Below are 25501 nucleotides of genomic sequence, written 5' to 3'. Positions count from 1 at the left end.
TAAAGATTTGACTATGTATCAGGAAGTCTTGAGGCTTTAACTCAGTCTGTCTTTAACCGTCTGTCATTATTCAGTCAGTATGGAGCTCAGTCAACTTCCTCTTCTGCTCTGTGAGTATTATTTCTCTCACTTGTATTAGGAATAGGATTGTGTTCCTGGAAATATATATATATTTATTTTTTCATGCTCTCAGAGCTTCAAATCCAGCTCTAGCTCATGAGTGAAAGAAGGATCTGAGCAGTTAGTGCTGTTTGTGAAAGAGAAATGCACTCTGTTGTGTTTGGGTCGGCCTGTTTGTTCACTCACTCAGTTTAATGCTTTTTTAAAGAGAAATTAAACATTTTTGTGTTGTGAAGCTGAGAAACATGCAAGAGTGACATTTTTATGTGTAAAGTATAATAGAAAGTTGATCAGCTCCATGTTCACAGTGTAATAATTGTCAGATTTTCCTGTATTTGGCTGAACTATCACTTTGGTGGCTTGCCAGTGTAGTCGATTTCTCTTCTACATAAAATAAGTTCTTGTGGAGAGAAGAATTTACTGAAGGTATCAGAGCAGCACATTCTTCAGCAATGATGTTAGTCTGTCTTCAGAGAGTCTGAACCCAAATACCTGTCTGTGGGACAGACCTTTATACCTAAAGCTAATTTACAAACAAAAGACATCCAGAGACTCCTAAGAGAAACACAGCCGTTTACTTCATGGGAAGAACTTTGCAAATAAGATTCCACAAAAAAAATTAAAAATCTGGATAATCAACAGATGAGTTTGATGATCTTTATTGGAACATTTAAAATACACAAACTTTCATGAGTTTTCTTTCTTTTTTCCTTTGTGTTTTCAGTGCTGATTTCAAACATCCACTCTGGACACACTCAAGGTGAGTGAATTTGATTAATAAATCTCATTACAAATGTGTGATTCTGTTACAAACCAGGGGCCGGATTCACAAAACAATCTTAGGAATAAAATTCTTCTTAACTGCTATTTTCTTCTTATTTTCTAACAAGAATAAAATTTAAAAAAAGATAATAATATTTTGTATTGCCAAAAACTTTTCTTAAGAATGTTCTTATCTTTCTTTTTACGATTGTTCTTAAGACAAAATTTTTAAGGTGTCATTGTTACAGTGTAATTATTATTAATAATTTGCATGTAATTATACATAATTTACTGTTATTACTATAGTAAGCACATGCAGTAACATGTAACTACGTCACCTTAAAATAAAGTGTTTAATAATTTAATAATTATCCTATTCATATTGAAAATATATATATCATTTTTTTAATAATCTTAAATAACTTCTTAAAGTCAGGATAACCTCCAACCTGTCTTAAATCCCCAAAGGAAGATTACGAACTTCTTGGAATTTATCTTAAGAACTTTCTTAACTTTTTTTTTAAGAAGATGTTTGTGGATCCGGCCCCAGCTGTCACAGTCATCTGCACTCGTTCACCTTTAGTCTCGTTTTCATGGACTTTCAGTGTTTTTCATTCATCACGTTTTCCTTTGCTTGTTTTCTCCCTCCACTCATCAGTTATCATGGACATTCATTCATCACAGCTGTTCGTCATTTATTTCGTTACCTCTGTGTATTTAGTTCCTCTGTGTTCAGTCTTTTGTTGTCGGTTGATGTTTGTGTATGGTAGTGTTTGTTACGTTTCTACTCCTCTGCACTGTTACTCCTGCTTGCCTCCTTGTAATCAAAAACCTGTTTATATTTGATAACCTCGTCTTCAGTCCGTCTTCCCTCTTCTTCATCTTGTGACACCAGCAATGAAATGAGTGTCATGATTATAAATACAGCTTTTTAAATAAGTTATATAAATGATTCATGTGTTGTGAGTAACACCAAACAGACGGTTCTGAGGTGTGACAAAAACATTCACTCATATGAAAACATTTTTATGCAGAATTTAGAAATATCAAATATGTTTTGACATTAAGTCTACAGGTTTAATAAAAATGATTTGAGTTGCTGGACCTGCAACAACAAAGTCATTTGAACAACAATGGCAGTTTGTAACCCTGTGGTAACTGATGTGTGTCTCTGAACAACACTGCCAGTTTGTAACCCTGTGGTAACTGATGTGTGTCTCTGACTGCTGTGTGGATGTACAGTAGGTGTTGTGAAACCCTGCGTTGAGCTCAGGGCTGCTAACCTAAAGGATGTGGGTTTGAACTCCACATACAGATGGTGGACAACCAGAATGCCTATTACCGCCGCGCCAGCTGCCGCGGCGAAATCACCGCGGCGAAAATAAACCAGCCGCATTTCAAAGTCGTTCCCGAAATGACCGCCAGGTGGCGCAAAGGGACATTGTGCAAATCAGCAGCAATTGCCGTATTTTAAAATGTAAGTGGGTTAAATATAAAACCCTAAGCCTAATAGGCATATTTTTCATATATATAAATAGGCCTATAAGGCTACAACAGAATAGAACTAAAGATAGAATCAATTTTAGAACTGAAAAAATAGAATCAAAAGTTAAAAATAGAGACGATATTAGGAGCAATGACGCTGAATATTTTTACTATTCTATTGAGGAATTAGATAAATGAAGAGCTCTCGTGAGCGATACAATTGCATAGTAATTTATAGTGATTTCAAAACCAGTCCTTAAAAAAAAAATACATGGAGTAGTGTGGCATAAATTTTGAGAGATTACGCGGAACGCGTTTTAGTTAAGATCCTGGTTTCAATGCCCTTAATGTATATAGGCTAGGCTACTGCTTTAAAAAAATGTCACAACGCGTTTTGAGATTGTTTTGAATTAAACATTGAAGTTTAAAATGTAGTGTTTTGGCACACCAGGCCGAGTGGCGTTACACATTGTTCAAAAATCAGGTTTTATTCTGGCATGTTGAATTGGCGTTAGAATTTTTTTTTTTAGATTTATTAGATTTAGATTTTAGATTTCGTTAGATTTATTTTTTCTCATAACAGCTAAAATAACTTAATATATGCCTTGTCTTAATATGACCTACTTAATATAGGCAATAGGCATATACTAGCCTATATAATAAATTAGCAAAACTTGGCCACTAAATATTTAATTTTCAATTATTTTAATTATCACAATTAAAGTTTTAATTTTATTAAATTGAACAAGCGCAACAATCAGCATTTAATCAAATATTCTAAAAGATGTATTATTAATAATAATGTTATTTCAACATAATATTTCGTTATATCATAATATCGTTTTGTCGACATAATATGTGTGCGTGCAACAAGCAAGATGTGCATTTGTAAATCCGGTGATGCGTGCATTGATTTTTATCAATAAACTAGTGTTTTCTGACAGTGTCGACTGCAAAGATGAAGTTGACGATCGCCATATTTGTAGTGAACGCACCTAGAGATAAATGCACTTAAAGACATAATCTGATTATCAGAGAGTAGCCTTTTCTTTTCGTTTTGAATTATTTCGTTTGAAGACATTTCAAGCTTTGTGTATTTGATGTATATATCATGTCTGTGTGAGGCATACGCTGAGTTTCGTTAAGTTAGGATGAGATGCGCTCCAGCTGAAATTACATCCCTACAAATTTATTAGGCCCTACTGAAAATAAATGTATCGAATTTAAGCAAAGTAGCCTAAATGTTAAGACTGTAAGCCCTTTGCTTTTTACTTAGCCTATAAAGGACTCTTACAGCCGACTTTGTGTTAATTTAATTTGTAGAGAATTTTTTAACTCAAACATTAACACTGAAATAAATGAAACTAAATTAGTGTAAATTTTTTGGTACACCACGACGAGTGGCGCTATACTTTGTTCCAAAGCCAGGTTTTATTCTGGCATGTTGAATTAGTGTTCGACAAATGCGGCGGCGCGTTCATTTGAATGAAGAGCGCTTCTCGCTCGTGTGAGCGAACACACACTGGAACGTTATGTCATGTCGCAACGAGTGAATCGTGGCCGAGTGGTTGAACTTACGTTACGATCATTTAGATGACACGGGATCGAATCCCGAACTAACTTAGACTATTGATATTTTTATATTAGCCTATTAATGCATTTTATAGTCTATTGTTGATGCAGAGAGATTTGTCTAGTTCTAAAACATAGTTTTTTGCTTATAGCCTATTTACAAAATAAAATCACCATGCATTTCCATTTTACACTAAGGAACAATATTATACAATGACTTTACTTCTGTAGCCTATAATAATTCCAATCGTAATTTCAAAAGCAGTTCTGTTAATGTATATATATATATATATATATATATGACGTTTAAACGACAAACAATAAAATCAGAACCAGTATTCTGTTGCGTTCATGGTTCCAGTGGCAGTAATGCATCCACGGCTTTTCAAAATGTCACAAAGCGTTTTGAGATTGTTTTGAATGAAATATTGAAGTTTATAATGAAGTGTTTTGGCACACCAGGACGAGTGGCAAACTCTTTGTTTTGTTTTGCAAACTCAGCTAGCCTGTGGGGGGTTTGGAGAAGGCAATAGTTGCTTTATCGTGGGGGTGCAGGACAGAGGTGTTAATGTTCCGTCTTTCATATGGAGAGTGTCGGAGCCAGCCTGATGAGCAGGCAAAGGCAAAGTTATTTTAAGGTTTAATCTCAAAATCTCCAAAAGTCCATAGCCTATGTACAGTAGGCCCTATATCTTATTTAATTATATATTGTAGTTTTATTGATTGTATTTAAAGGTTTTCCACACACAATTTCAATTTAGCAGATACAGAGCTCTTTAATTCGCGACCCACCTCGTTTTATTGTAAGGTGAATTCAGCAAGGCATGTTGTATCTTTGAAGGAACAAAAGCTATTTGTTACAGTTTTTTCTTTCGTGATTTGTGTGGATGACACACAGCTATCAGCTGTATGGTGTTTTTTACGCTGAAATGCTTAATTTCGAGAGAGACCCGCCGCGCGCAGTGAGGGAGACCAAACTTACTAAAAAAAAATCCAGCGCCAGATAGGCAAAGAAAAACGCCTGTTCTTAATTTATGTTGCTTTGAACTTTTTTTCGTTTTGTACCGTTTTCATTTTTTAATTTAGCTGCAATTTCTTTGACAATAAATTTAAAATGTTTCTTATTTTGCATCACAAAGGGAATAAACTCTATCGAATCAATGCAACCCTGTTTAAATAAATAAACTGTCCCGACACTTTATTCATACCTTGAAATGTGCGATGGGTTTTCAAACTTAATTAATTTTCTTTTTCTTTTACATTTTCATTGTTTATTTTTTAATTGAAAGCAATACTGTATTGAAAGTATTTTTCTGATTTGTTCGATCTGTTTTGGAAAATGTCTACCGTTGCTATGGCCGGGTATTACTGTCAGTCATCTCAATCTCGTGAATGATTCACACACACAAAAAAAACATAATTTAGCAGATTAAAGACGAGCTTCATCATCTTCATTTTCTGGTGCAATCGGCTGACAGTCTTCCTTCATCAGATATGTCATAGCGTGCAGCGGCTCAACTGGAATGTAGCAAATTTATGTTAATGTACAATTGATAATTAAACAAGATGATTGACTTTAATAAACAGATGCATATTTAAGCATCAAGAACGGAAAAACATAAACACTGTCGGCTATACTGAGAATCGATCTCAGATCGTTTGAAGCTCCGAGAGTCTATTGTTAATGCATTGACCACAGATATCGTCTGAATAGACTAGCCCTAGGTCTACTATTTTCTCTGTTTTAAAAGTAAAAAAAAAAAAAAAAAAAAAAGTGTTTTTACAAGACCTTGTGCTGTTTATTTATTTATTATTATTATTATTATTATTATTATTATGCAGATGTTAATTCAGCCATTCTGTTGGAAAAAATGTGTCCCTAATGTAAAATGGAAATGAATGGTAATTTTATTTTATAAATATAAAATATTCAATAGCCTATAGGCTATAGGAGAAAAAAACAATATGGTGTAGCAATATTTTAGAACTATCAAATCAAATTAATAATAAAAAAGTAGCCCATGTTTGTTCGGGATTTGAAACGTAAGTTATAGCCTACCACTCGGCCACGAATTTGTTTTGTTTTATTTTGTTTGAAATGTATTTTTACATATTTTGCTTTCGTTAATGTTAACCAATTCTGAGCATAATAGGCCTATATTTTTTCCCTAAAAGTTTGTTTTATTCTCTGCTTTGTTTGTTTATATTTTAACATATTCAATCAGTCTCATTTTTGTTCAAATAATGACAAAAAAGTTATTCCTATTTTTTTTTTAAATAAACAGATAGGAAACTTACCTTTTAAAATGCCGCAGTTGCTGCTGTTTTGCCCTGTCACTTGCGGCACCCGGTATAGCCTATAGTAATTTCGCGAACGACTTTGAAATTCGACTGGTTTATTTTTGCTGCGGCAGTAATAGGCATTGTGGTTGATTATTTATTAAAGAATTCAATTGATAATCATAACAACATGTAAGCCTAATTCTGAATATAACAAATAATGCTTAAACCGACTAACATCGGTTAGTAACTGCAAGTCCTGAAAATGTTTTAATTTTACGGTAAATTATTTTAATTTAGCCTATTTCACTGTTATGTTTCAGTTAATAAATCTACAAACACATTAAAATAACACGAAGTAAATGACAAGTAAGCTATTGACATAGCCTTTCTAAATTATAGAAAAGCACACAATGTTAACGTGTGTCTACTTTGTTTAAATTAAATGAATTTGAATTCGTTTAACCACAATATTTATCTTGAATTTATCTGTGACCTCAGCTCAGATTACTGCCGCGGCAGATTACGTCATAAAGAGAATAAACTGACACTTTTCAAAGTCTGTGATTACAGCGCCACTCAGCGGTAAAAGGCAGCAAATACACATCCCAATTTTGCCGCCGCGGGAACGGCGGCGGTAAAAGTCTCATTCTGGTTGGGCACCATCTGTAGGGGGGTCTTCACACCTTTGTTGTCCTTTAACTCTTTGCATTGCGCTGAGTGATTTTCTTACATGGTCTATGAAATCAAAATATATGAATAATTTATCAGTGAGAGAATGAGATCATCTGAAAAACGTTCACATCTCATGCTCTCACTGACTTTATATTGACAGATGTTCCCAAACCAACTCTGACTGTGTGGCCACAGAGTTCAGTGTTCACTGGAGACTCAGTTACTCTGAGATGTGAGCTGGATCAGTCAGGGGATGGATGGGAGTTTCTCTGGAGTAAAGACTCAAACACTGAATCTCCTGAAGCTGCAACTAAAACAATCAGTCCTGTGAAAGTCTCTGATGGAGGAGTGTACAGATGCAGAGCAAGAAGAGGAGGATATAACACACATTACAGTGATCCAGTAGCAGTGACAATACATGGCAAGTGTTTTCTCTCATTTAATGACCCTCTCTGAGAACACTATATGAAAATGAGTTATAAGACACTAAATAAACATAGAGAATATCACTTCAGTTTAACTTGATTTAGTGTTTTGTAACTGCTCGTACAATAAAAAACAGAACATTTTATTATTTGTATTTATTTTATTATATTATTTATCACATTATTTTCAATGTTTATTGTTGTCTTTGTACAGAAAGACCAAAACCCAGAGTGACCATTACACCTGATCATCATCATGTATTCAGAGGAGAGACAGTCACTCTCAGATGTGCCATATATGATGGAGGAGTCACTAGCTGGAGGTACAACTGGTATAAAGAAAGTTCAACTGGTGTTTTCAGTGAAGGACAGCAACACACACTCAGTTCTGTTACTGAGTCTGACGCAGGTAAATACTCCTGTTATGGGACAGAGACTGAAGGATCACGCACATCACATCACAGTGATGGAGTTACACTGACAGTATCAGGTGAGTTTGATCATCTCTTCATAAACACACACAAGTTTAACATGTTATTAATGAGCGATTTCTTTCCAGAGCAGTTTTAAGTGTTTCTCCTCCACATAAGTGGTTGATTATGACACAGAAGTGTTCACATTTTTATTGGTCAAGCAAACATGTGTGGCTCCAGTTTTCGTCGTTCATCTTCGGAGCACAAAATAAGATATTTCTGATGAAATCCGAGAGCTTTCTGACCCCTCCAAAAACAGCAACGCAATGACCGCTTTCAAGGTCCAGAAAGGCAGTAAAGATATCATTAAAATAGTCCATGTGACGGTGGTTCAACCTTAATGTTATGAAGCGAAGAGAATACTTTTTGTGTGCAAAAACAAAACAAAAATAAGGACTTTATTCAACAATTTCTTCTCATCTGTGTCAGGCTCTAACGCTGTCCACATAGTAAACACAGTGCAGCGCTTCCGGGTCCTACGTCAGAACGCCGCCTCTTCATTGGCCAGCTCCTGTGAGTCTGAATCACACGCATGAGGCGCGCTGCTCACTGCTCACGGCCAAAGCGCTGATCTCTTATTTATGCTGTTGTTTTTGCACATAAAAAGTGTTCTCGTCGCTTGATAAACTTAAGGTTTGTACGAAAAAATGATGTGGACGTCGAAGATCTCAAAAATGAAGTTTATTACAGCATAGCAGTGGCAAGGTACACGAAGCACCTTGGGTTCACCGGCGTCAGAATGAACCCAGAACATCCAAATCTTAAACCTTTTATCCTGTTCTTAATGTAAATGAAGTTGCTCTTGTTGCAACAGCTGTGGCCTGTATGTTAATGAAGTCGTGACACCCCATTGTCTGAGAAGGATATCCGTGTCCCTCACCCATTCCCATTCTACAGTTGACTAGCGTTTGTTCAGGATGTGATCAGCCCAAATGGTGAAGAAACAATATAACGACTTTCTTTCATCTCTATGATAATTAAGCCATTTTGGGGATGAGCTCATTCTAAAATATAGTTTGGAGTGGGATCTGGGTCGAGGCAGACTACAGTTTCTTACAGGTTGAACAACTGTAGTCACATGGACAATTGATCATTGCGTTGCTGTTTCTGAAGGGGTCAGAAAGCTCTCAGATTTCATTAAAAATATCTTCATTTGTGTTCTGAAGATAAACGAAGGTCTAGCAGGATTGGAACGACATGAGGGTTAGTAATTAATGACAGAATTTAAATTTTGGGGTGAACTAACCCTTTAAGAGCTGTCAGGAAAACAGTTGTTGGTGGTTTTAGAGTTTGTTTTTCTTCGGTACAGGAGGGTGAGTTTTTGTTTGTTTAGTTATATTAGAATAGAGGGAATGCATAGGCAAGTAAGCCGACCCAGAAGATACTTTTGTGTTAGTTATTTTTGTGTTAGTAAAATGTAAACATACACAAGTTAAATAAGGACAGGTGAGCTAACTAATCTAAACTGCAGCTCAGAGATAAAACTTTCCTAACTCCCGAGAAAAATAACACAAAAGAACCAACTCACCATCCTGTACAGAAGAAAAACAAACTCCAAAACCACTACTGGTTCCTGAAGGTCCAGGTGAAGTGGCACCAGCAGCTGTTAAATAGGCAGAGGCCTCAGGTGTTGGGAATAATCAGGCTCCGCCCCCATACAACTTCATATACAACACACACTTCATATGCACTTTTGGTCTCGTGGACTTACAATGGCTGCCGCGTATGCATGTCTGTTAAGTCCATGAGAGACCATAGGCCGGGTGTCCAATCTGTCATTTAAAGTTTCAGAAGTTCCCCTTTGCGGTCGATATGCGCCCTCGAAGTGAGGACTCGTAGGAAGACTGCGAGTGCTTAGGGTGCCATTTGGGACAGGGCCACACTTATAACTTTGAACCCTTTGAAACTAAAAAAAACAAGATACTTATCCTGATCTCAAATTGAAAAAGATGATTTAAATTTCTGAAATCTCAATAGTCAAATATTGTAAAATATATTAACTTTTTTCTCTTCGCTTTTTTTTGTTGACAAAATTGGTTCTTTTGATTGTTATACCAAGCCTCTCAAAAGTTATGCTTGGATTTTTATTTTCACCATTATCATTTTTCAATTTAACCATAATCATATTACACCCTAACAAAGTTATCATAATGTAATTTATCTCTGCAGCTCTTTTTCATGTAAACTGCTGCACTTCGGGACAGTGGATTGAACAATAAGAGGACGAGATCGTCTGCTAAAAAACCTTCATAACTCAAGCTTTTTGCCAGTTTTATACTGACAGATATTTCCAAACCAACTCTGACTGTGCAGTATTTTGCTTTTATATTGCACAAATAATTTGATAAGACAGAATAAATTACTGTAACAGCTGGAGAACACTTCAATCTAACCTGATTATGTGTTTTACAATACAACTCTTCACACACTAAAACAGCACAATTTATTGTTTTTATTAATTTTATCACATTATTTTTATTGTTTATTGTTGTCTTTCTACAGAAAGACCAAAACCCAGAGTGACCATTACACCTGATCATCATCATGTATTCAGAGGAGAGACAGTCACTCTCAGATGTGCCATATATGATGGAGGAGTCACTAGCTGGAGGTACAACTGGTATAAAGAAGGTTTAACCAGTGTTTTCAGTGAAGGACAGCAACACACATTCAGTTCTGTTACTGAGTCTGACGCAGGTAAATACTCCTGTTATGGGACAGAGACTGAAGGATCACGCAGATCACATCACAGTGATGGAGTTACACTGACAGTATCAGGTGAGTTTGATCATCTCTTCATAAACACACACAAGTTTAACATGTTATTAATGAGTGATGTCTCTATTTCAGTTCCCAGAGCAGTTTTAAGTGTTTCTCCTCAGAAGTGGTTGACTGAAGGCGATCCAGTGACTCTGATCTGTGAGGTTAACGGCTCCTCTACAGACTGGACATTCAGCTGGTTCACTGTAACTGTCTCAGGTCAGTTATAATGTGCTTCATCTGAATTAACTGGTTATATCGAAGTGAAATATATAATTTAATATGTCTGAAGCCAGACACAGACTGGGTATTAAGGGCAACACTTCCATGGGCACCAAGCAGTGAAACCTACTTTGAGATCCCAATCCCTCATTTACAGTCACTGCTCTGTAACAACACAAGAGCCATTGATCAAACCCTGAATAAAACAACCTAAACACAATGGGGTAATTTGGGTTACACCAATGTAAACCAGTGTATTCAGTTTAGTTAAAAGTGTAATTTAAAGTGAAATGTACACATTCTCACTTTCTACAGGGAGCAGGAGTGATTATGACCTCCTCTCAGACAGCAGCAGAAGAGCTGGAGGAAAACACACCGTCAGTTCTGCTGATCTAAAACACACAGGAGTGTATGTGTGCAGAGCAGAGAGAGATAAAGCAGCCGTTAACACAACATACAGCAACACACAACCACTGTGGGTCACTGGTGAGTTCATATATATAGTTTAAATGATCTTTAATAAAGACAATTTCCAAATTCTAGCTGTAATTGTCTTGTCAGGCGTTTCTCCTCCAGTGTCTCTGATCATCAGTCCCAGCAGAACTCAACACTTCACATCTGTCTCTCTCTCTCTGAGCTGTGAGGACCAGAGTAACTCTGATGGATGGACAGTGAGAAGATACACAGACAGCGGGCGGCTGGAAGATTGTTCATCATCAGTGTGGGGATCACAAACAGGATCTACATGTACAATCAACTCCACAGTCCCATCAGACACTGGAGTTTACTGGTGTCAGTCTGAATCTGGAGAGCACTATCATCCTGTTAATATCACTGTACACTGTGAGTCTGGGTTTCTGTATTTATTCATTTCACTGGCAGTTTATCATCAAAGCTTACTAAAACAACTCCAAACATCCTCGTATTAATATATACATTTTTAAATTTAGATTTTTCTTCTGTTTTGTATTATTTCATCACGTTGTTTATATGTCTCCTGTGTTTCTGTAGCTGGTGTGATTCTGGAGAGTCCTGTTCATCCTGTGACTGAAGGAGATCATCTGACTCTACGCTGTTTATATACATATACAACCCTATCAAACCTCAATGCTGATTTCTATAAAGATGGATCACTCATCCAGAATCAAACTACAGAGATGATCATCCCTACTGTCTCAAAGTCACATGAGGGTTTCTACTACTGCAAACACCCAGAGAGAGGAGAGTCTCCCAAGAGCTGGATCTCAGTCAGAGGTGAGAGTCAATGAAACTGTGAGCTGATGTATTTCTTCATATGCCCTCGTTCAGATAGTGCATGATAAAGTGCTTGTGTGTCTCTTTTTCAGGGTCTCATTCAGACTCTCAGATCTCTGTCCTCCACATACTCAGTTCTGTACTGGCAGCTTGTCCATATCTGATAGTGACGGTCGTGCTGATTTACAAATGCTGCAGAATGAGAGGGAAAACACCTGAGTGATTTATTAGAAGTCATTATTCTCATTATTTTTAACTGACCAACAAATCAGTCAAAATAATCATTAATGTTATGTGATGTCACATTTGGCTTTGCTCAATGAGGGTTTGATCTTTGTAAAGTTGCTTTAAAAACACTGTTGTGAAATCTGCTTTACAAATACTGAACTGTCAAATTTGGTTAAATTAATTGCAGGAATGAATTCCCTTTACTATTGCTGTGTTTGTGTCCTATACAGAAGTCACTTCGTTTGTCATGTTACAGTTGTTAAAGTCATATTACATGTTAAAGTCAACATGTTTTTAACGTATAATTTATCCACCAGGAATTGATGGTAAAAGCAGTTTTAACTTTGGAATAGCTAAGAAAGGGTAAATTTTGGTTTCAGATTGACTTTAACAAGGTACATGGATGTTATCCAGTTAACACGTTTGGTTTTTGCTGTTTTTGACCAATAAAATATTATTGTTAATATAGACCAAACCTTTAAGCTTTAGTATCACAAGTACATCTCTGTCCCACTCACAGTTTACTTCCCACAATCCCATTTGACAACTTATTTTCCTCTTTATATATTGATTTATTTCAAATAAAGCCTGACAAGACAGTGACTGTCTGTTTATAAAGTTTTTTTATATATTAGCTTACATTTCAGTAGCTTTTCAATTTTTATTTATAAGTGTAAGTTTAATATTTTTTATTTTGTTCTTTACAATTCTTTACAATGTTTCACATTATAACCACACGAACATACTGTCATTTGTAAGCTATTCTTATTTTAGTGTAAGTCTCCTGATTTGTATTGCTGCAATATTTCATATTTGATGTTTGTTTACTTTTTTAATAAAGAAACACAGCTTTATATTCTGGATCTTATGCTTTGTCTTGCAGTCTCACAATAAAAGCAGAAGAATCGTGACCTCTGACTATAATGAGTCATGTTTTAATCTCTCAATAGTTTGGATTTTTCAGCTTAAAACTACTGTAATCTACAGAAATTATTACATTTATATGGAGAAAAAAGAACGTCTTGGGTTACTATTGTAACTATTGACGCTGCATCGATACTCGCCGCTTTGGGGAGTGCCTTCGGCATGAAGCGTCTGAAGTCAATTATGGAATTGCACATTCGTGAAGTGACGGTGATCCGGAAGCTATAAAGGGTCACAGGAACCAGGAAATGTTAGCTTCTGATTGGTCAAAGCAAATCGTTCTCAGGAGCGCGAAAAGTGTGGCCGAGGGATGCAGCGTCTCGTTCCCTACTCAGGGAACGAGGGTTACAATAGTAACCCGAGACGTTCCCTTTCGTAAGGGAACTCCCGCTGCATCGATACTCGACGCTTTGGGGAACGAATACCCACGCCGCCACACTGAGAGAAATACGCCCTGGTGTGAAGCATCTGGCACACTCACGGACGATAGGAATGAGTAGAGGGCAGATCCAACCTAGCCTGTCATAAGATTTGGTGTAAGAAGGGGAGGTCTGGAGCCGGAGGCTCAACTGACCCCATGGATGAGAACCCCAGACAGTGGAAAGTATTAGATGAGGGGTGAAGGCAAAAGCGCACCTTGTACTTCAGATATGTGAGGTTTCTGCAGATAACCAACTGTCTAATTGATAAAGGGGAATAGCTCCTAACCCTTGATACATAACTAGATGGATTGACTCCTCCCAGCCCGAGGCCTAACATAGGAACCTCCAAGGCTAAGACCTTGACCATCCGACACATGCGATGGAGGATGGAATACCTGAAGAATCATGATATTGCCTACAGGCACCTCAGTAATGGGGCAAAAATAATGTAGAGTGGCTCCCACGCTAGCAAGTAAGAGGGGGCAGCACCACCACTCTTCCAGGGAGTAAGACGAGCAGGAAGCAGACTCAATAGATTCTTATATATACTTATATATCTCATCCACAGGACATGATGGGTGCCAGGGATAGCCCATCAGCCTGATGCCAATAGGCTGGATGACAGGATTCATCCTCCAATCTACAGGAACATGGAGTTTTAGTGGGAATGACCCTACATGCACACCCTTGCACAGAGGCTTGCGGAGGGCACCGGGCCGCCACAGATGCCCTAAGCATGAACGGGAGATCCCGTAAGAGAACAGGATGGAACGCCAGTACTGAAGCCAGTGGGCAGTAATTAACTGGGTTCAATGCCGTCCCTAACTTTAAATATTTAGTTCCTAGTAGAGTGGGGTTCTAGAATGGATGACCTGACCACCTCGGTGGAAAGGGCAACCTATTTATGGGTTGATCCCCCTCAGGGGCCAGACCCATAGTCTCCATAACTCCGGCTGTGGATGAAATATTGTACCAACGGCCTGAGAAAGAAGATCTCTCCTAATAGGGACTTGCCAGGGAGGACTCTCCAAGAGACTAATAAGGTCCGAGAACCAAATTCAGGCTGGCCATTACGGAGCTACAAGGAGTAATCTCACACCGTATCTCCTGACCCTTTCTAGAACCCCAGGGAGCAGAGCGATCGGGGGAAAAGCGTACAGACGTGACCTCAGCCACATCTGTACAATGGCATCCAAGCCCAAAGGAGCTGGATGTGAGAGAAAGTACCAGAGCGGGCAATGAGAGTTCTCATGAGAAGCGAACAAGTCAACCTCCGCCCGGCCAAACTCTCTCCATATGAGCTCAACCACTTCAGGGTGGAGCCGCCATTCCCCAGGCCTCAGCCCCTGCCTCGACAGGATGTCTGCTCCCACATTATCAACCCTAGGAATATAATGGATCTAACAGAGAAAAATTGATCCTGGAACCAAAGAAGAATCTGATGCGCCAGTCTAGAAAGAGGGCGTGATCTCAAGCCTCCTTGGCGGTTGATAGGAGAGACCACCGACATATTGTCTGTCCTAGTAAGAACATGATGGCCTCTGAGGTCTACAAGGAAGTGCCTCAGGGCAAAAAATACAGCCAACATCTCCAAGCGATTAATATGCCATGAGAGATAATGGTCCTTCTAAGTACCTCGGGTGTAATGGCCTTCCATAACCGCACCCCAGCCCGTGAGGGACGCATCCGTAGTCAAAGTCTTTCTATGAAATGGTTCTCCCAGAACCGGGCCTTGAGACAGCAACCATGGTTTCTTCCACATGACGAGAGAACGAAGGCATCTGTGCATAACTCTGATCATGCGAAAGGGGTTCCCCAGCGGAGAAAACCACTTGGTCCTGAGCCACCACTGCAAGGCCCTCATATGGAGCAGACCAAAAGGCACTACCATGGAAGCTGCAGCCATAAGGCCCAAAACTCTTTGAAAGTGTTTGACAGTGATGGCCTGGCCTAACCTAATACACTTCATTGTGTTTAAGATAGTATTTATACGAGCAGGAGACAATTGTGCCCGCATCGTGACTGAGTCCCACTCTACTCCCAGGAACGTAGTCCTCTGAAGAGGAGTTAACCCTCTGGGCGCCACGGTCGAGTTTACTCGACAAGATGCGGCACTGAATAAAACGGCCGATTTTGTCAAATAGGGTGTCAAATTTCGTTCGACCTCCCCTCCACTAGTTGGCAGACATGTCATACTTCATCCCCGACTCAAAAAAAAGTCATGTTTCTATACAAAATCTTCGAGCTAGAGCGCATTAAATCAGTGCGAACAAAAGCGGAGCTAGTGTGCGAGTGAGCCATTTTATCAGAGCAATATTGTCAACGTCAGCGAGTATTTGCATTAGATTATTATTATTATTATTATCTAATGGCATCAATAAAGTTTACCCGCAATGAAGTGTTGGGTCTTCTATTCGCGGACCCTGATTCTGAAGGGGAATAACGTTATCTGCCTTCAGAAAATGACGGTGATTCTGAAAGTGAAAGTATAGCCCTACACCAAGCACAAACGGTGAATCCTTTGCCCAATATAACGTTAGATGGTCCTTTGCCCAATGTCAGTGGTGGGAACAATGTTTCCCGGGGTCGGAGTGTTCATCGCGAAGTTAGCAGGCGTGTTAGTGTTGTGGGGAACGAGGCGGCAGCGGGAGATTTTTTACCGCGCTAGCCATGGTGACCGTGTGCCTCTCCGCAATCGCGGCGACAGTATTGTGGTGGAAACTTTGTCTAATGCCACTGGGTATGTTAGACGAGGTCGAAGTATTCATAGGACAGTTAGGGGGCAACGTGGAGGCAGGGTGGGGAGTCGCAATGACAATGACAGTAGTCCGAGCTGTGCACACTCGGCGCGCGCGCAAGGCAGATCTGGCCGCGCCCGCGCTGCTGCTCGTAGCAGGAGAAGAGGCGATGTGACACGGGGCAGAGGGGCTATTATGCATAGTCTATCGCAAGACCACACCATGAAACACTACAAGAAATGTCACCTGGATGAATAGGGAGTCATTATCTCTACAGCAAAAGCCCTGCAACAATTGTTTTTGTCTGCCATTTATTACACTGTTGATTTACTATCTATTTCCCTGACCATTTAGTAGTGTACAATATGTGTTCTTTTGTGTGTGTTCATGTCCTTGTGATGTGTGCGTCTTTGTCAGCTAAAAAAAAAAAAAAAAAAACCAAATAAACATCAACAAAAAACATAAAAATTCTATAATCCAAGATGGCCGCCACCATATGACGTCATAATATGCAAATTAGATGGGAAAATGTAATCTCTACATAAACTTTGGGTCATCCTTAATATTTCTCTAATTTACAGAAAGTCTCTATCTTTTATCGCTTTTAAGATATAGCCTTTTGAAATTAAGATGTCAAAATCGAACGTTTTAGGAAAAAACCTCTGGCGCCTAAAGGGTTAAGGAACTTTTCTTCACATTGAGTCTCAACCCCAAGCACCTCAGATGACGCAAAACAACATCTCGATGTTGAATTGCCAGTCCTTTGACTGAGCCAAAATGAGCCAGTCATCTATATAATTTAAGATACGGACCCCCAGAAGTCTCAATGGAGCAAGGGTCCATACATTTAGTGAAGGTGCGAGGGGATAAGGCTAGGCCGAAAGGAAGAACCCTATATTGATAAGCTTTTCCCCCAAAAGGGAATCTAAGGAACCTCCTATGATGTGGGATGATGGAAATATGAAAATATGTGTAAGATTAATAAGGGAATTAGGATCAATATAACTCAAAGGGGATTGAATTACAGGGAACCAAATTAATATGCAAATTATTCAGAATTAATATTTAACACTTTATCAACTATTCGTCCACCGATAAGTTGAGATTAGGGTATTTTATCAATTCTGGACAGAATATTATCCCGTGGCCTACGGTAATAATATCATAAAGTTATGATAACTGATTAATATGAGCAAGGTAGCAAAATCTACAGTTTAAGGCAGTAACTTGTAAGCACACAGCACAAGACGCTTGTATGTAAAATCAACCAAGACTTTATTGAACTACTCTAATACACACAAACTAAACTAACACGAAAACACACAAACATTCATTCAAACAGTGACAGAGAGTGATGTTATTAACGGAGGGTGAATGGGGTCCCAAATGTCTAGCGTTAGACACTATTTCTTGACCGCAACCTGAGAGAATCAACCTAGCACTTTAATCTTAGTTCGTTTTCTTAATAAGATTTGCACCAGTTCAGCCAGAATTAGGAGATATTGTGTACTTGCGTTTGGATGCTCCTGTGGGTTCCCTTCTGTAACGAAGTTGCTGGAGAGGGAATCTCTGGCGCTGATTGGCTGGCAGTCGGTCGATGATGCGTTCTGAGGGACAGCACTCAATGGTGAGTGGTTGGTTGGCTTTGCCGGGTGGCGCTTCGTTCGCGGGATTTCCTGGATTGCGGGTTGCTATGCAACGGAGTTTCCTCTGATTCTGGAGCGACTCTGAGAGGGTTTTCTTTGACGAAGTTCAACGAAGGATCTTACGGAAGAGTTGATGAGTTTTGAGTGAGCTCTTGGTGGTTTGAAGAGTATGTAAGCATACACGCTGGACGATGGAAAGGTCAGCACAAACATAGGCAAGAGCAAAAGTCACTGCAAAAGCGAGGCAAAAAGCAGGCAAAAAAAAAACGCATAGGTGCTTGTCATTGGGTTATAAGTGTGTCCATCTGACCCGTCCTTCCTAGTGCGACAGCCAATCAGATATTGTCTTGGGCGGGACCTACGCCCTATTCTCCGATTCTTGCATGTAATTAGCGTAATGTCCACGTGATCACGTGTGCCCAAACTCCTGAGAGTTTAGTTAAACGCTTTAATAAGCAAACTTAATAGTTTAAATATGGTGCATCCTACACACATCTACTTTATATCAAAATTCTAGAAATCATTTACCCATCAAGTAGGTACCAAAATACATATGCTTCCCATAGTTGAGGTGGAAGTAAATAAGGATTTCGCTGTGATAAGTGTTTAACACACAAAATTAACTTCAGTAATATAAAGCATACATAATACAGAGAATACACATGTATGAGGCAACTTCTGGTGATTAGTTCCTATAACTGAGGTAGAAAACCTTACAAATAGGCTGTAATGAAAGTTAAACACACAGAAAGAACTCCACAGGTTATATAGAACATACATGATACTTAAGATATATGTGAGGTAAATACTGGTGATCAATTCAGCTTATTGGAAGCAATTTTGAGACCGTTGTTTGTATTAAACCACAAGTGGGTTCATTTCAGTCTATTGGTTTTGGAGACAAAAGTCTCTGGAATTTACAACTGCAGAAAGGGGGGTGTCCCCTCGTTTAGGGTTTGTGGTGATTCTGGGCCATAGGAATGCTTTAGCATCCTTCATTTCCTGATAAGGCTGTGGATTTATGCATTGGGGTCACCACAGGGTTTCTTGGCCATTTGGTCTTGTAACGACAATGAGAAGAAACCAACCACAGACTAATTTTCTTCCAGAAAATTAATTCAAACTCTCTACTTCCTGCCTAACAAAACGTCAAATGATCCTCATCACCCTGGCTATTTAAAAGAGCCTCCCCCCAACACTAACGAAATAACTGGTCAATGCTACCTTTGTATACTGGTTAATGCTAGCTTTGTGGCCGACTACTGACTGGTTAAGATAAAGACAGTATCCGCACATTCCAGAGTCAAATCACCAAGGCCAGAGCCATAAGTCACCCATCCCGGTGCCAGAGAGTCTGCAAAAGACCCTTCTAATGACCAAACTAACGGAAAAGCTTGTCAATGTGAGGGGGTTTTTAAAAGACAAATTGGTGCAGAGATGGCACAACAACATTCCTGACCCCTCCCCCGTTGGGACCTCTGAACGAACAAACTTTCTTAAAGGGCACCTATTATGCAAAATTCACTTTTACATGGTGTTTGAACATAAATGTGTGTTGGCAGTGTGTGAGCAAAACCACCCTAGAATGATAAAAATCCACCCAGTAGTTTTTTTACTATCTCAATAAATCATAAGCACTGTCTCAGAACACCCTGTTCTAGATTTTCCTCATTGTGACGTAGAAATGAGCTAAGCCCCACCGACGTGATTTGATTGACATCTGGTTTTGGCATAGACCCCGCCCTCGGTGATCTGCATCCTCCATTGTTTTCAACAACAGCCGGTAATGTCTCCTAAGAAGTGTGTTGTGGGATGTAAGAATGGACATACTAGTCTTCACTGACATCAGAGCCACTGAAAACGCAGCGGATGGATTTTATTTATGAAGAAAAGGCACCACTTAAACTTCCTAAATACGAGATTCATTTTCTGACTGACTGTTTAGTGTTTAGTGAACGAGGGTCAAAGTTAATCCTAGAGTGTGGATCGTTTCAGTTCGCAATCCAACGTCACCTCCAGAGAAAGTAAGTGTATTTTATGATTTTTGAGCAAATAGTTATTTCAATCGATGTCAGCAAGTTCAACAACAAATGCGTCTAAAGCTATTTATTGTCGTCGTCATAGGATGTCTCAACAAACAACGTCAGACAGTTTTATGTCACGTAGGCATTTTTTGCAGCATTTACAAATGTAAATAAATTAAGGTCTGCTCTATCTCCATAGACAGTAGGCTATATTAACGTCTATCTCCCTCCCCTTAAGAAATAAATAAAAAAAAATTAGTTTGTACTTCACAGTAGTGTGTGTGTGTGTGTGTGTGTGTAGTTTCAAAAAATTGCGCGAACATTATCACAGTTCGTGTGTGTGTGTGTGTTGCACATCCATAATGGCAAAAGGGACGCGATTAAAACTTTGTAAGTACAGAAATGTATCAAATAACCATTCCGAGACGTTTAGTCCATTCGTGTTTATTCTGTGCCGGAGTCTCTTCATCATCTAGGTCCAGCAGCAGGGCGGGGATATGCAGCTCATTTACATTTAAAGTGGTAGACGACAAAACAGCTCTTTTTAAAACAGGCCCCAAAAATGACATTTTCAAATGGTTATAATAAATTAACTGTGGCGTATTTTGTGCTGAAACTTCACAAATGCATTCTGGGGACACCCAAGACCAATATTACATCTTCTAAAAAGGGGCATAATAGGTGCCCTTTAAGGGAGTTCTTTTCTCTTCTAAACCAGAAAACTGAGATTTTTCCTACAGTATACATAAAACTCATTCAAGAACAATTTTCAATGGACTCATGATCAAACAGTCATGCAACTACCTAATCCTGTGTTGTTTCCACCACTTATATGCATATTTTAATAAGATAATATGTTTTGATCCCATATAATTCATGTAAGTGTTATAACTGTTAGATGTTTGAATGAAAGTGTGTTGTGTTTCATATCAGTATGATCGTATGCCCGAGATTCAAAAGATGGCTCGAATGATATCTGTGTAATATGTTTTGATCTTCTTTTAATTAGAAATCATGTCTAAACTGTGGCCTCTATTCTCTCTGCTTAAGAGCTAGAGAACAGACACCCCCCCAGATAATGCATGATTTACGATGAGACGAACAAAGCCAGTGTCTAATTGGTCCGATCTCTTCAGGAGGGGGGACAAACTTTTAGTTTAAAAACCTTAGACCCCAAAACAAAACTCTCTCTCTCGCTGCTCTCACTCTCTCAGACTAGGAACCATGTAAACGCGCAGACGAAACAACCCAAATCAAGGTCTGAAGAACATGGGTTAAACAGCTTCATTCAAGCCATCATCTACTCCTCTCAATTTCCTTTCTTTCCTTAGTTTCCTTTCTTTTCCGTTGTGAGTCTCGGTTCTAAGTTAAATTTTGCGACAAGATTTCGAGCCACGTTTCTTCTGCAAAGCCAGCTTCAAACAAAGACTTTCATTCCGCCAGCACGCCACGTGACTGACCACGTGACCCATCTATCCAGACACGAGGAGACCATAACCAACGAATGAACCCTGACGCTGACCAAAGGAATTCCCAAAAGGAACGCAAAAGCAAAGACGCAAGTAGACTACCTCCAGACTAAAATCTTAACGGGTGTTTTGATAAATGTAATAACCTGTCTAAGAAACGTTAGAAGGGTTAAATTAATGATTGATGGTTCGTTCAGGTCATGTCTTACAAGTGCATATAGAAATTCGGAATTTCCTTCCTCTTACCCTTAAACTCCTTCTTTCCAAACTCATTCTTCCTTTTGTATTTCTTTCTTTATTTCTTTATTTCTGTCTGTAACTCGTATGAATGTGTGTGTGGGTGTGTGGGTGTTAGATATTAGCTTTATGTGTTAGTATTAATCAATAAAGTATTGTTTGTATTTGAAAAGATATTGCTTGTGTATGTGCTTAACAAATTTATTGTCTTGAACTTCGATCAAAAGTTACCTATGCTTTTACCCTATTTCTTAATTTACTGTTAGGGGGTTATTCTTTCTTGGCCAGGAAGATATTATATTTCCTAGAGTTAATAATTGTTTATGCTTTCTGTTCATTGGATGAACTGATAAATGATCATATTATTGATTCTGTTACAGTAAATTCTGAAAATAATTAAATTATTAATTATTGATCATAATTCGTTATGAATAATAATTAATGATATTTATACGGGCGTATAAACGCTACAGTCTTAAGTTTGGGGAACAAAGAGGAATCTTTTCCTGCTGTCCTGGCATCGCTGGTATGAGATTAGACACGCACAACAAGGGGAAGGGGGGTGACATCTCCTTTAGCCATCTCGGCACCATGACTGTGTTTTATGACTTACTAATGGTTCACTGGGGAATCGTTCCGAACTGTGGAATGTGGTGTTGGGTTCATATGAAATGGACTGTTCAAGGATAATCCTACATATGCATCCTTAAGATCTATCGTTACAAACCAGTCCTTGGATCTGATTTGTTGAACGATCATAGGTATAGTAAGCATTTTGAACTTGAATCGCCAAAGCTACCGGTTTTGCAATCCGTCCGCTCAGTTTATAAACAGTAGGCCTACTAATGAATTCTCAAACTGTTCCCTCGGTTTAACAAATTGTGCCCTCGGATTAATAAACCGTACCCACGAGTTTCTAATCCGCGCTCTCAGACTTGTAAACCGTGCCTTCAGTTTTTGCAATCCACAAATTCATAAACCGTGCCCACGCTTTCGCGATCCGTTCCCACGGGTTTGTAAACTGTACTCATGGATTTGTGGCTCGCCCTCATTTTAGAAGAACACCAGGAGGTACGTTGTTAACGAATCTTATTGTATATTGTTTTATTGTGTATTAAGTGGAATACATCAAATTGTCTTAACTGTGTCTGCATGCTTAAAGTGATTCTCAATTGTAGCGGGTATGGGGTGGAATATACGATTTAATATGAATGACGTGCATCAAAATCTTTTGTTCAGTTGTGATAATCTTAGCACTTAAAAAAAAAGATAATCTTAGCACTTTAGTATTATTGTCTAACCTGTACTATGACTGATATTTGACAAATTGCTTTGTTCCTCTTTTTGTAAGTTTTGGACAAAAGCATCTTCTAAATATGTAGCCTAAAATATAATAATAATAATAATAATAATAATAATAATTGGGAAATTTCCCCTTACGAAAGGGAACTATATTTTTAAACAATACTTGAACATGCTTTTTTTTTTTGTGCAGCCACTGATTTCACACATGATTATTTTAACTCATCCTGTGGTTATTGTGACTGTTGTGTAAAACTGTTGCATACTAATGTTCACATGAGAACTGCTGGTCATGTGACATTTTATGGTTTTTAAACGCAACTGAACGTGAACACTGGGTGTCAAGTGCGGATTATGTGTTTAAAGTTGAGAAACACAAGAACAGTGTTAATAGTTGTGATGAATCTTTTAGAAAATGGTGTTACTTTGATGAAATTTGGCTAATATATTTGTCTAAGTAATTGAGAAAACCTGTAATAATGTTAGATATTTATGAAAAAGCTTTGACCCAGAGTATGAGCAACGATTGACACTTAGCAAACACCACTAATTCAGATTTGTATGTGTTGAGTGTCATTCTGCATGAAGCACGAAGAAAACAAGATCTGAAGACTACTGATGTGAGCTTTTCTTCTTCGGGGGGGGGGGGGGGGGGGGGGTAGTTGGGTCAAAACCGATTGTCAAAAAACCGATTGTCAAAAACCGATTGTCAAAAAACCGAACAAATTCTGATTGTCAAAACCGGTCTGATTGGGCCGGTCTGATTGTCAAAACATTTGGTAACTAAATAGAATTTTATGAAGTTTAGTGACAACATGTTACAATGATTGGTAGGATACAGTTTTTATTATTGCTTGACAAAAATTTCAAGATTTCAATTCCATTCTTGTGATTTGATTCCGATTTTGATTCAATATTGACTAATTTTGATACATGTTTATTTTAAATTTTATTTAAAAAAATAATCTCACCTAATGCTGCAAACATAGAGGGCCCAATCTGCTGGTATTATTAAAGGTTAAAAATAACAAATTAAATCAAATTAAATATAATGCAGTTTTTGATATAATAACAATTATTTAATGACATAAGTACAAATATAATAAATATGTAATATAGTGCTCAGCAAAATCTCCTCTCTAGCTATTTTTTCTATTCAATTAACATGCTATGGTCATTAAATGGCTTTCCTGAGGTAAATGTAACGTTATGTGACATAATTGTTCTCCTGCTGTTATATTGACCTCTTTCCGTGGTTGAAAAACACTTATTGGTCGATATTATGCATACTTTCGGTAAGTTGTACTGCATCTTTAAATAAAAAAGTAACAGATGATCGGTTCACGTGCACTTGAACTGAGGCGCTCAGCGATCTGTCACATCACATTTACAAGCGCCAAACATATTTTTGTCTGAATTTCGTAATAAAATTGACGGAATCTAAGAGCTGAGAATTAGTTTAATATTAAAAGTACCTCTTTGCTCCGCAATTTTTCTGTGCGTGAGAAAATGGATGTGTGGCGTGAGAGCGTGTGAAAAGTGTCAATTGCGTGAGAGTTGGCAGCCCTGAGTTTATCTTTCTAGCACTTCCTCTTTCACTCTCAGTCTCTCCGTTAAATGTGTCATTCTACAATTTAGATGATTCTATATTCTACAATTAGTAATAATTTTCTTCAGATTATATTGTATTCATTAAGGGAAAGTATAATCTGACACAAATGTTTTGTGCATCACAGCTGTACAGCAGCTTTAAAAGAAAAGAGTGTCATTGTTCAGCTGAAGTTCCCTTTAAAAAGTGTTACAACAATCCCCTTACATTCAACTAAGAACAGTTTCTGTTTAATAATTGTACAGAATGATCAGTGGAAAAGAAAGACAGATAGAGCTGTGCCGGAGAGTGTTTTAAAAAAGAACTGATGAGGTTTCAAAGAAGGGCCGGTCAGTCAGATCAGTTGTGAAGAAGATGTTGAAAGCCAGTGGTGAAGTTTCTGACGCCTCAGTCAGTGAAATCTTTTGTGTTGTCTGTATGAAGCCATTTGGCAACTCAAAGCCAAAGGAAGTGAATGTGAAATGTGTCTTGTGCAGTTTCTGTCTGAACTCCAGGGTTAAAACATTCATCTGTGTGTCTATGTGTGAATATTCTCAATCAGAGTCACAATGGAGACAAACTCACACACACAATGACTGTTTTTTGTTAGACCTACATGTTCTTTACACACATACACAGGAGTTGAGTGTATATTAAGCATAAATACCATTAAGGACGTTTTTTTCTAATATAATAATTTACACACATGCACACACTCCTGAGTCAAACAGAAAGTGGATTTGAGTTATGGTCAGTCACAGAGAGATTTTTAGGGATGTTTCTTTTGGATTGTTTCAATAAACCTATTTTTGAATCATCTTGCATGATGTTTTTGCTTCTTTTGTTTAATTGTTACATCTTATATTTGTCAGGACAGAAGAATGCAAACAAGTTA

At 38.3% G+C, this 25501-nt stretch overlaps 2 protein-coding genes across 2 annotated transcripts in view; both read left to right on the top strand.

Moving 5' to 3' along the window:
- Nucleotides 1-79: 79 nt before the first annotated feature.
- LOC307171889 (low affinity immunoglobulin gamma Fc region receptor III-B-like) lies at nucleotides 80-8328 on the top strand (the record flags this gene model as incomplete). Its single annotated transcript, XM_079893824.1, has 5 exons — nucleotides 80-110; nucleotides 845-880; nucleotides 7055-7315; nucleotides 7534-7728; nucleotides 8222-8328. The coding sequence occupies 5 exons, from the start codon at nucleotides 80-82 to the stop codon at nucleotides 8326-8328; spliced, it is 630 nt and encodes a 209-aa protein (XP_079749950.1).
- A 1276-nt stretch (nucleotides 8329-9604) lies between these two features.
- LOC307171881 (sialoadhesin-like) overlaps nucleotides 9605-25501 on the top strand; it is a gene marked incomplete at its 5' end in the record, with an annotated part of 35433 nt that continues 19536 nt past the window's right edge. Inside the window, 8 exons of the mRNA XM_079893813.1 lie at nucleotides 9605-9617; nucleotides 10295-10570; nucleotides 10643-10771; nucleotides 11090-11260; nucleotides 11336-11617; nucleotides 11786-12028; nucleotides 12133-12247; nucleotides 14724-14815. Coding sequence (XP_079749939.1) covers nucleotides 9605-9617; nucleotides 10295-10570; nucleotides 10643-10771; nucleotides 11090-11260; nucleotides 11336-11617; nucleotides 11786-12028; nucleotides 12133-12247; nucleotides 14724-14815 — 1321 coding nt within the window. The remainder of the gene's footprint in view (nucleotides 9618-10294; nucleotides 10571-10642; nucleotides 10772-11089; nucleotides 11261-11335; nucleotides 11618-11785; nucleotides 12029-12132; nucleotides 12248-14723; nucleotides 14816-25501) is intronic.

Source organism: Squalius cephalus, assembly GCF_949319135.1.
Source record: "Squalius cephalus genome assembly, chromosome: 1".
Classification (NCBI taxonomy): domain Eukaryota; kingdom Metazoa; phylum Chordata; class Actinopteri; order Cypriniformes; family Leuciscidae; genus Squalius; species Squalius cephalus.
Note: the sequence above shows the minus strand (reverse complement) of the source record. Positions and strands in the feature narration are given on the sequence as shown.